The following is a 13,074-nucleotide window of genomic DNA, read 5'->3' as shown; positions in this document are numbered from 1 at the left end:
GTACATATTTATTTTTTTTTTTAATATTAAAATAATACAAATTATTTTGATTTTAAATATTTTATCGATTTAAAAAAATTTTAAATCACAAAAGTTACTTTCGTCAATATTTTTATTTTTTAAGACATACATACCTACTTTACATTATCTTCACATCTATAGTATAGCTGTCTGGCAAAATACTATGCTATGTAGTTTTGAACTTTGACACACGAGAGCAGTAAGATTAACCAAATCAAAGTCATGCATTTTATTTAAACTTACATAATATTTATGTATACACTGTTTAAATTGTTGATATTTATATTTTAATAATGAACGAATTTAAGTTTCTTATATCTGATATTAATATATTTTTAAACATTGTACAAATATCGAATTTGCTCTTTATTTATGAAGAAGAACTGCTTTTGATAACTTATTTAAATTCGGGGCCGGAATAATAAACCTAAAAACCATCTATAAAATTAAATTCCATTTTTTTATGAATGGATATTTTACAAAGTGGTTTATGTTTAAGATATTAGAATAATTAAATATTTGATTTATTTACTTTTTTTTTAATTTCAAAGACATTTACAAACACAATAAGAAAAAAAACAATAGTTAAGTAATTTATATTTAGTTATATACATTCATTATATACCTTTTTTTTTCGTTAATTTTTAAGTTTTATGTTTATTATTGCAAAAGTTTGTATTTCTTCTAAAAAAGCATTTGTTTTTTTTTTTGGTAGTAATACAAATGTTTAAAATAATAATAATTGTTATAAATATTTGCAAGTTAATTGCTATTTTTGTTATATTACATTTTACATTGCGTCATCATCAATAAGTAATTTTAATAAAAAAAACTGAAATAAAACTAAAAAGTCGTATAAGTTACATTTAGTTACTTATATAGTTGATTCAAGCTTCAGTTTCTGAGCGTCGTCTTCTTCCTGGACCACCTGGGAAGTTTGCTGCAGCTAATCCCATTCGGTGTTTGGCTTCTTGTGTCCCCGAAAAACCACGAGCAAGTCCAAAATCTACTGTTCGCTTTGAACTGAAAATTTAAAAACACAAATGCATTCAAATGTCTAAAATTACAATATGCAATATAAAAAACAATTTTTAAAAGGTGGGTCAAGGCAAAATATTAAAAATCGTCATATTTTTGACACAGACAAATTTTGGAGAGGCTTTATAAAGAGTCATACAATTTCACGTGAATTCATCATGTCATTAAAAAACTACTGCAATCATTATTTCCCAATCATAAAACAGAAATCAATTGATTGATTAAATGATATCTTTTTTGGTTTGTAAGAGAAGTCGAAGATGTAAACAAAAAATTTTTTCAGTGGAACAATAGATGTTGTAAAATTTATTAAACATGTAAATGTTGCCGAATAAATCCCTGGGAAATTAAATATAAATGAAGTTTTAAATAATACAAATAAAAATTAAGACCAAAATTTCGAATTTAGTACAACTTTTGATAACAAATTGCTTAAAAGGTGCAGCTTTCCTAAGATACGAAGTATCTACACAGATTTTAACACCTGGGGCCCTACTATGTATCTCCATTCTACTTTTGATTCTATTCGAAACTCATTTTCGATTCACACTTTTAAATCGTACTACGTATGAAAGTAGAATCGGACGCATGTTATACCAACTTGTTTTCAAAAAATTCTGTACTTTCGAAGAGTATAGAGGTGTTTGACAGTTTTAAAAACAAAAACATCAAGTTTTGGACAAGAATAATTATTACAAAAATGGACACAGTTTGAATTTGGTTTAATTTGCAAGGAAATTAAGAACGGAAGGAGCAAATTGAACTCAGAAGAATAAGAGATAATTCCAACATAATGGAGCTGAGCGAAAAAAGGTTTGTACATTTATATGTATGTATATTGTATATGGTAGAATATTTGGACGCATTCTCAATGAAAAATATATACCTTTGGTTTGGTTTTGTTAAGAACTATCGTTTTTTAAAAGACGGATTTATGTTCTTACTTAACACCATATCGTCCGACATGGCTACTCGCAGAAGACAAAATGCTGTTCAGATTATTTTAGGTTATCAGCAGCATTGACATTTTTGGCAAGAGGAGGTTACCAATACAAAATCGGTGGTAACAAGAACGCTAAAATTGCACAGCAAAAAATACTTGCCGAAGTTTTGACTTCAATCAAAAGAGTCATATTCCCGCTGATGATGAATTTTGTAATGAATGAGGAAGAGAAACGAAAGTCCAAACGCTTTTTTTTTTTTTGGAAAAATCACGAATTCTAAGTGCAATTGGGGAGGTTGATGGAACTCATGTTCAACACTTTACTTACATCTTGACAAAAAAAAACTTCGCTCGCAAACACTTTTGTTGTAGAGTGATTATTTTCGATTTTTTCTTGTTTTTAATTCTACTTTCGAGTTACTCAGTTAATCGTTTATTCGAAAGTTCATAAGAATATAGTTGGCACTACTAGAACTATTTGATTCTTCTTCGTTCAAAAGTAGTCAAATAGATACATAGCACAAATTTTTCGAGTTCGAGCAATTTCATTGTAGAATCGAGTTACATAGTAGTAGTGTCCCTAAAAGATGTAGCATGATTAAATTGCTTACTTCTTGGTGCCATTCTTTGAGGTAAAACAAAATTTAAGGAAACAGTCCTTTCAAATAGTCTCCAAAAAACGTCGAGTTTTTGTTTGCTTAATTGATTTGGCAACTATTCAAGACTATGTGTGTAAAGTGTTAGCTTGAAATTCGAAGTGTTTTGGGAGAGACATGGATATTCAGTCGGTCACACACGGCGCCTGGCTATTACGATGGATCTATTAACACTTAGCAGCATTTTTTTGAAACGTTTTCCATTTCAGAATCACTGTTATATGGTTTAGAAACTCGTTTAGAGGTATATGTGGTTTAGTGCTTTAGAGTGTTTTTTTTTTTGGAGACCAGTAGTGTATAAACATTTAGAGCTTACTTGTGAGTCATGTTTTTACACTTTGCGGGAAAGACAATTAAAATTATAATTTGGAATTCAAAAAAAGTAATTTTTTTTGTTAGAATGTATGACATTCTTCATTTCACTTTGACTTAAAAATAAATTGAAATTGATGCAAAATATAAATTGGAGTTCTGAAATTCACTCAAATTGAAATGAATTTCCGTACTGTACGTTTCGATATTTGAATTCGACCAGAGTAAGTTGGTGTGATTTGAAATCGACAAGAAAAAATGGATTAAAAACAGCAGTATTTTTACTTAAGGGAAATAAACATTAACTTCTTTATGAAATGCACTTGGTTTGTGAAAAGTTTCAGCTTCTTTGGACAAAGGATTTAAAAGGATTTTTCAGCACGCTAAATGTCTTTTCCATAACATTTCGAGTAAAACACATTTCTTTTAAAAACTGACACATTCAAAAACAGCCTTGACACCAGGGTTTTTCAAAAATATATTATTGGAAACTTCTTTTTTTTTACAGTTCAGAAAGCTTATAGCAAGCGTCAAACTACGATCACAGGCTCATCATAAGTTAGTTGTTAGTAAAAAAATAATAGAATTATAGCCTAACACACTCACAAAATACAAAACATAATTAACATTTAACTATTACAGAACAAAACATAAAAGAACGTTTACGATAGTAGAGCACTGGTTCTAAACAATGATTTTAATCCCACCTTATTTAAATTTAATTCTATCGATGAACAATTTAAGTTATATAAAATGCTCATTCGACTTAAAGCTTCATTCTTCCCATAGTTATTTCTATGAATTTCGTAATAGGAGTCCATACCTGCGAAGCATATTCAAGATGAGGACGAACATGGCAACTATACAAAGAAAGAGTAACATAGTGATCATTGAACTCCTTTGCCCAGCTTTTTATAAAACCAAGCATAGAACTTGCCTTATTAACAAAAAAATTAATGTGTATGAATGTTTGAGTGAAATGCTCTTTTTCCCACATCAAAATGTGAAACTATCAATGTCGACTTGTAAAAGAATACAATCATGGGTAGACTTTATTATTTTAAAAATCTTCATGTCGTCAGCAAAAATGAGAAGTGCATTTAGGCGTAGACATGACGATACATCGTTAATAGGCAGGATGAACAGAAAAGGGCCAAGATGGCTTCCCTGGGGAACTATGGTGTTGAGCAACAAAAGGTTCAGAATGACAATTTCTAAATTATGCCTCATAGGATCTATTTTCAAGGTATGATTTGATTCAAGCTGGAAAAATAAGAGCTTTAAGTTTAAATAATATAATTATGTGCCTAAGTTGGTTATAAGCTTTAAAAAAGTCAGTGTTTACACAGTTCACTTTATTACCTTGTTCTAAAGCGTTTGAACATATGTTTGAGAATGTGAGGAGATTGGTAACGGTTGATCTTTTTCTTACAAAACTACGTGCTTTTCGAAAATGAGATTTTTACTAAAAAATGCTACACTTTCATAAACAATTTCTTCAAACAATTAAGAAATGAAAGAAAGCTTTGCAATGGGCCTGTAGTTTGTTATATCCGCCCTGTTACCTTTCTTGCAAATTGGTGTTAGAAATGACTTCTTCCATATACTGCCCGTTTTTAGAGAGAGTTTAATTAAGTACGTAAGGGGTTCAACTAAGGCATTACTACACTTTTTTAATACTATCGGGGAAATACCATCAGAACCGGCTGAACAGTCATCATTCATCGCAGATAAAAGATCAAGGACCGTACTCTGTAGCACAGCTAGTTTTCGAAAAAGAGTGAAGATTATGAAAATATACTTCATCAACTTCTTCAGGGCTATTAACAAATGACTCACGGAAATTTGTTGCGAAAGAGTTACAGATATCAAAAGTTTTATCTAATGAAAGGTTCTTGTGAGTCAAGTCAACTTGAAAGCCATCTGATTTTCTCTTTAAGTTTACAAGTTTCCACAATTTTGTAGGAATCTCTTTCAAAGAGGTGCTGATATTAGTAACATAGTTATATAACATATATAAAATTAGAAGGAGACTAAAATTGGTTAAAGAGTTCAACATAAAAAGAGAAGTTGGTTGGAGGCAGAGTTTTGAGATGAATTTTCCATGCTTTATTTGTTTTGTTACGCAGTAAACGCAATTCTTTCGTATACCAAGGATGGCTAAAGTTTGTATTTCTTGATTTCTTTAAAGGTACATTTTTTCCAAACAATAATTAAGGATCTTATAAAAAGGTGAAACTGCTTCGTCAATGTTAGAAAATCCTAATGTATCAGCAATTCCAGAAAAAATGGTTAAATCTTCAGACAACAGCTGGAAATTAGCTCTTATGAAATCAAAATTATATAAACAATCAAAGGAATTACTGTGTTCAGTAAGGTAATTACTCAAATAAAAAAAAAATGTCCAAAGAGGGGCGATGTTTATCAATATTAGTAATTCCTTATCTAGATTTTATAGCAAGAGTACTAATAGCATCAGCTTGTTTGCTGTAAGTCAGTAAGAAGGACTTTATTGAGAAGAGATAGTTCCAATTGTGAAGAAGAAGGAAAGGCTTTAAGATAGGATTCGTCTTCGGATGGAATCCAGTCAATGTGTGGCAAATTAAAATCACCTAGAAGTAAAATATTGGCGTACCATCGGGACACTGGACAAATTTATAAGAAAGTTTAATGCCAAGGAGAGATCGTTATAAACAGCCTCCAAACTATTAAGAGGAATGTTGACGTTTAAAATGAAAATAGTCTTAGTCTGTACCATTATCTTTACAAATGCCAGTTCAACTGATAGTTCCAATAGAAAATATACAGAAGAAGAGAAATATGTATTTTTTACCGCTATAAGAACACCTCCCCCTAACTCCTTTGCATTACCAACATGACTATCGTTTCTGTAAACTTCGAACTCTTGACTGAAAAGTTCTGTGTCAAAAAAGTTTGAATCAACCGAAGTTTCTGACAAAACGAATACGTAGTGTGGAAATGATTGAGAGTTGAGGAAAATGACAGCAGTCTTGTAAAAAAGTCCCCTTAAGTTTTGGTAGAAGAGCTCAAGCCTGTTAAGTTTTTTGACTTGGTTTTTAAAGTAATACCTTGTTTTGGACTTTGTGTAAATTCTTTAACTAAAGTCTCGGCGGGCCATATATGCATTTGTGTTGGAAATAGAATCGAAGAACGTGAGATTCGTTATTAATTTAAAAGAATTCTTATCACAAAGAACTGCAAACCCACAGCTATTTGGTATTTGCATCAACAGAATACAAATTAAAACTACTCTATATTTTATTACTTTATTATAAATTCTAACAATAAACTGAATTATTTATTGACATAAAGTGATTTCGGAAAGTATTCGAAGTTATGAAATCGATCAAATGGTAGAACCCTGACAACAATTTCACTCGATTTTCGATTTGGATTTGGATTTCATTTCACTCGGTTATAGGAACCTAGCTGTTTGTCTAATTTTTTGAGTTTTGAAATTTAAAAAGTTCATATGCCTTACGAAAAAACACAAAAAAGCATGTTTACTTTTAATCTAAAATAACGACTTCTGAGTTTCTGCAATTAGTCCCGACCGTTCCGAGACGCTGTCATAAAACTTGGATTTTTCGGTTGTAATTTGTTTTGTTGATAAAGTTTGAAATTTAAACATATCTTAATGTTTTAAAGTCTTCGATGTTTCCTTCTGTCAGAAAAACGCTTTTTAATATCGATTTCTTGAGAGATAACGTTGAAGTAAAAGCGGAGCTTTATGTAGCAAAGATAATTAATTTTGATAAAACAGTTGAATTTAATTCAAATAACAGCTGTTAAACAAATGTTTTTTAAATTTGGCTTGCTTTCGAGGGTCTTTGTATTTGCTTGAAACTTCTTAGTTTACAGCAAAATGTAAAAACTTTGAACCGACGGTTATATTCACTTGCAAAAGACGACGAATGAAACAGAAGTATAATACACATGGCAAATTTAAAAACCTTATTTAGCATTTTTCGAAAAGTTAAATAAGGAATTTAAATAATATAATGATAACAAGTATTGTATAGTTTATAAAGTTTATCAGTCTTATCAATCCGTATGAAAAGAATTATGTTTTTCTTACAACATTATTAAAGGTATGTACATAGTTGAGCTGATGTTTAACATTGGATTTTAGACATGTGTGTTTAAGTATTTGCAAAGAATGTATATAATTTGGAATGATTAGCTGCAAGTGTCCTTCCATCACAATCAGCAACCTTCGCAACACATCAACGAAGTTAACGACAACAATTTCATTCCTCAGCAATATCAATATGCTCGGTTAGTATAATAATATACCTATCTTCATCACCAAACATTAACAAACTCAACAATTCCAAAATTATTAGAAAGACTGTCTTCGTCAATCATAGAAGTTTTACTTTACATATACATATAATACAAAATAATCAGAATCATTACAGAAATGCAGAAGTCAGATAGATAATGGGTACTCCCAGCAGGATAACTAGGACTATTTACTTGTCCTTTATCTAAAAAGCATGCTTACTTGTCTAGATAATACATTGACCTATATTTCGTGGAATCAAGAGTATATCTTACAATTGAGGTGCTTTTATAATTTAGAACACGTGTCCTGCGCTAACAACAAAATAATGTATTTTTTTTGTTTTGTTTGAACATATGATATAAATAATGTTTACGATGCCTATATCATATATGTATGTTTATACATTCGTTATGTACGTAATACGTGCATAATATACATACAAGTTAATTTTAAAATCTTAATTCAATAATCAGGCTCTAACATCCGTTGTGCGAATTGTTGGAAAATAGAACATATTAAAAAAAAACCCACTAAGGAAATTGAAATTTGTTTGTATAACTTGTATGTCAAAAACCCCAATAAAATGAAAAATTAATCATAAAACGATTTTGATACAAATGTTAGAGACATTTTAAACCATTATATATTTTTTTAATACAATAGCTTTAGGACGGGTTGATAAACAACGTCCGAAAATTCTTCTGATTTCAATTTTAAAATTAATTAAAAAAGACTATACTCACTTTTCTAGATCACTTCGTGCTCTTAAAATTGTCTGCCCAAAACGATTCATCAAGTCTACCAAAATATCGTCGGGAACTTCATTGAAATCATTGTATAGGACATTTGTGTGACTGAAAAAAATAACAATTATTAATGAAATTGTTTAATCAAATATTCAATGATCCATTAATAAATAAGGGAACACATTATATATATTTTTTTATAAATAACTACAAATAAAAATTCTTAAAAAAATATCACTCATACGCCATCGAATCCCACATTAAAATAACACGTTATACAGGGTTTCCCATTGACAGGTTTAATTTCGATATTAAAAACGAGTATATTTTTGAATAAAAAGAGGGTGTGCGATTAACAATGAAATAAACGATATCAGTTAAAAACGTTTTATCCTTTTCATGAAAAATACGCACATTTGCTGCTGTATAAATTCACAAATTTTCATGGTAAGATCTTTATAAGTCGAGGATGAAGTTGCTCATAAATAGCCTCCGAGGTGAAAAGGGCCTCATCACTGAAGATAATTATTACCCATGTTTTAGAATATTAGTACGGATGGGGTTTTGACATTTATAAGAGTCTCAAATGGATCTTAGTTATTTCGTTTTAAAATGTTGGTACCATTGATATTGCATTTGTATTTCGATGGCTGTGTTCGTTGAGTAGTTGTGCATTTGGAATCATGTGCTTTCCATTGGGGAAACAAATCAATCTATCACTGTTGATATTATTTGGTTTTTTTTTTTTGAAAATGGACTAACTGGACATATTTTGCAAGAGAAAACAATAGAAAAGATATTTAAGTTTTGCTATGTTTCCACCAAAGGTTTATCTCAGTTAAGATTAAATATAACTTTTCGGTGTTTCCACCGCACTTGAAGATTTAAAAATGAATAAGTTAGACAGCACTTACTAAAATGCAAATGGTGTTTCTTCTGAAGTGCAAGTGAGATAGTTTGATTTTTGTCTAAAAATGAAAAACGGAAAAGTTCAGCATCATATAAGAATATGATATATCTGCTCCATGTTAATTTTTTTTAATTTGATTAAAACAAAACTATATTTTTTGTACACACACATGCAAATTAATAGACCATAATGCTTTTTCTGTAAAACCAACTCCTACACACAAGTTTTTCTTCACAAATTTTGACTCGACTCCAATCCCCGACCAGAATCGAGTCGAATCAAGCTCATTTCAACTCGATTCAGGTATATAAACAATTGAAGCGATCTTCAAGCTAGCTTCAGCACAACATGTTAATGTTGTAGTTTACGAACAAACCCCTTCTTTAAACCAATTATTAAATTAACTTTTGATTTTCACAAAACTTTCTTCTATTCGTGTTTTTTTTTTATTATGATTCTGACAGGTCTTCTTTAAGTTGTATCAACCGATACGTTTTCTTGGGAATTTTCTACTATACTATTTATAGAATGCTTAAAAAACACGGGTATTATTATTGATGAAAATTTACATTAATTTAATTTATTTCACTTTAATACTGATATGCAGCAATATCCACAGTTGGTCTTGAACAACGCATTTAGTTTTTATTCTTCACATCATAAGCTTGTACTAACAGCTTGATTGTTTTTACCTGTTTCACTATTGCCGCCCGAAAAAGTGTTTCTTAAGACCAAAAAGTGATTTAATTTTGCAAACTGCGAATATTTTTAAAGTACTTACATTTTAACAATAACAGCTGGCCTGATATTTAAATTAAAACCTCTTAAGGGAAAACCCTTAACTTTAATGATAAATACATTTTATTACAATTTGGCCACTATCTACGACTGTCAAATGCTGAACGCCAAATTCTATTAACATGAAAATGTACATCTAAAAATTAAATCCAAAGTAAAATTTTTTTATCATCAAAACGTGTTTCAATACAAATTAGTATGTAATGTATTGGATTTTTTGTATGATGGGTATTTAAGGAATTTAGTCTTTCCCAACATTTTATTTAAAACATTTTTTTTAGTTGACGGGCACTTAAGGGGTTATTAATACCCTCAACATGTTTAAAGTTTAAACACCGTACGAGCTTTAGAAAAATAATGAAGGATGAAAGAGGAGATACCGATGCACATTGATCTTAAAGTTTTGAATGTCAAAATGATAGGGAAAAAGAGAGTTGGAAAGCATTCCCCATTCTCAATATGCTGTTAAAAAAGAATCTCTGTACTTGACAGTACGTCCGAAACTAAGTTCAAGGGTAAACTGATGAGAATTTTTAGAAGTACGAGTATTAAGGCTGAATTGTTTGAAGGGGGAATGCAACTGGCTAATTCTACAGAACACTGTTTATAAAAATATCGGTAGAACAACGAAAGGCTTGAAACAGTGTGGAGGTGTTCGAGTGACGCAATTGCTTCAGTTTTAGTTCTATCGCTTATCATTTTCAAAGCTCTTTTGTGGATCCTGTCTAAAATAATTTAACTTAGTTTAATGGCACCTGTCCAAATATAAGAGTTATATTCGAGTTTTAGACGAATTAAGGCTTTATAAATTACAGCCAGATCAGAAGGGGTAGCAAATTTCTTGCACCGTCGGTCGGAGAAATCCTAAGCACCTGGCAGAATTTTTGGCAATATCGAATATGTGATCATTCTAAAAGAGGTGATTTGTGATACACATACCGAGTACTGAAAGTTTATTACTTTAACGACAAAAGACAGCATTGAGTTTTTTTAAAGCATTAAATTCTACACGGTTTTTGATTCTGAATTTAATGAGCTTATCATACGCTGCCGTTAAAGTTCCACATCCGAAGGACAAGGATGTGAATCTAGAAACGAATATGAAAAGCTGAGAGTACTGTCGCCAGCGAAACAGTTTAATTAATGAGAAGTGACAGACAAAAGATCGTTTATGAAGATAAGGAAGAGAGTCGGAGATAAAACGGAGCCCTGGGGAACACCAGCACAGCATTTATTAAAAGGTAATTTCTAATCCAACGAAGAAGAGATTCGTCAATACCGAAAGCACTCATTTTCAATAAGCGAGCTTGGTGTCAAACTCTTTAAAATGCCTTTAAAATATCAAGTGCAATAATCTCACTTTCTCCAAAACGATGTAAAAATGTGTTCCGCTGGTCGGTGAGATAAACCATGAGATCACCAGTGGACCTAATGCTACGAAAGCCATACTGCCGGTCATTAGGAAGCTTCTATTCTTCAAAATATTTCTAAAGCTGATAATTAATCAGCGTTTCCATGACCATGTAAAGAAGGGACGTGAGTGCTATTGGACGATAGTTAGAGGGGAGGAGGATTCCCCTTTTTTAGGGACAGGCTGTACAAATGATGTTTTTCATCCGCTCGGAAAGAGATCTGTAGAGTAGGAAAGATCGAAAAGATTACGCAGTGGTACGTATTCATCGTATTTAGACCAAGACTGCACTAATAATTTGTATTTCTGGCATAAACAAAATTTCAAAAATAGAGAAATTCAAAAATTTAAAACGTGTGACAAAAGCTTTATAAAAGTGTTTGAAATGTTTAACAATAACCGAAACCCATTTTTCTACCAGTCTTCAAATGTCAGATGTTAATTTTTCAAGGCTTACAACACTTTAAAACTATTATTTAATGAGGGTATGGGCATTATGTATTATACTCGGAATTGTTGTTGCAAACAAAAACTGTATCTTATGTTAATACAAATATTTATTAAATTTTTGTTACATAATTTAAAAACTAAAAAGATATCAGGTTAGTTAAATGTACGTTAATTCATAAACTAAAATTCATTTATGCTAAAAGTCTGTTAGTTTTAAGTGTTTGTGTTCTTACAAGTCAAGTGCATGCACTTTCAGTGTGAATTCATTGTAACAGTTAGCTTTTAAAATATGTTTGTTGCAACCTTGGAAGCTTTAAACATAAGGCTACCCTCAAAAGAAACTTTCTTTAAGTGACTTATAACTAAAGCGTTTAGAGTGTGGTGGTATACTTTAAATTTTGACTTTCCCTCAGGCTGAAGTTAATTCTTAAAACACGTTCAATCTATAGCTTAACACCTCTATTATTTGAAAAGGTTGCAATTTAAAAAAAAAATAACCCATAATCCTTTCTCACTCCAGAAAACACATACTCCATAGTCAACAAATTTAAATATAACGTATATTTTGGGACACCCTTTTAAAATATTATTTTCAAGAACAAAAAAAATATGATAACATTAATTTATACTTTATTAACACAAGCTTTTTAAAATACAACTACCTGGGCACTGGGACAGCGTCTGCTTTCGACATTACCATTAAAGTAACTACAATTCCAACCCCAATAAAACGCATCATAATATGAATTGGCATCATCCTGGAAAAATTAAAATTAAAAATTGAAAGTGTATACGAGTATATATGTATAAAAAAAAAAGTGATGAAGATATTTTTTCTTGGAAAAACGAAGGGTGATGTATATGTAAATGTACATACATAAATATTTAGGTAATTTGAAAATAAATAACCGTAGGACAAGATATATATTTTGTATGCAAACAAAGATTAGCATTTATTACTTTGAGTACTTCAATACTGGTAAATTAAATATATGATAAATAACTAATTCAAATACGCAGGAAACATCAAAAGTTTAACCCTTTACCGGGAAAAAAAGTAGGATAAATTCCGCATCAACTCGAATTCGAATGGAAACTGGAAACTTAAATTTAAATAAATTTCCTTTGAAATTCAACTCATTACGAATATTATAAGAGTGCAAGTAATATGATGTACTTATTTGACTGAAATAACTTAATCTTAAAAATTGCGAAAGTGTTCTTTAGCGGCAAAAGTTTTCTGTTTCACAAGACGAACAATTTTAGCTGAAAAAAAGTTGAACAAAGTATGTACGAGTTTGTCACAAAATAAATAAAAGTTAAGTAAGTACATACATGAAGGTATATGTACGTTTGGTAAAGTGTACACCTCAATGAGTACTTGTAGGTAATTCTTGTAATGTATCTACCTGTGGTAAGGATGGAAATAAAACCAGATACTGCCTATGTTAATTTTTTGAGGATATGAGCTTAAGGGCTT

At 30.5% G+C, this 13,074-nt stretch overlaps 1 protein-coding gene across 2 annotated transcripts in view; it reads right to left on the bottom strand.

The window, feature by feature from the left end:
* Positions 1–644: 644 nt before the first annotated feature.
* Positions 645–13,074, bottom strand: part of LOC129951276 (diuretic hormone class 2) — a 33,694-nt gene continuing 21,264 nt past the window's right edge. The window contains exons 2-4 of one of the 2 annotated variants that reach the window (XM_056063357.1): positions 12,257–12,352; positions 8,023–8,133; positions 645–1,044 (exon numbers count right to left, since the gene is read on the bottom strand). In XM_056063357.1, the coding sequence (XP_055919332.1) occupies positions 909–1,044; positions 8,023–8,133; positions 12,257–12,351 (342 nt within the window). In that variant the 5' untranslated portion in view covers position 12,352 and the 3' untranslated portion in view covers positions 645–908. Of the gene's footprint in view, positions 1,045–8,022; positions 8,134–12,253; positions 12,353–13,074 lie in introns of both variants that reach the window. The other variant, XM_056063356.1, reaches the window with a different exon arrangement.

The sequence above is a fragment of the Eupeodes corollae genome, chromosome 3, assembly GCF_945859685.1.
Source record: "Eupeodes corollae chromosome 3, idEupCoro1.1, whole genome shotgun sequence".
NCBI lineage: Eukaryota > Metazoa > Arthropoda > Insecta > Diptera > Syrphidae > Eupeodes > Eupeodes corollae.
Note: the sequence above shows the minus strand (reverse complement) of the source record. Positions and strands in the feature narration are given on the sequence as shown.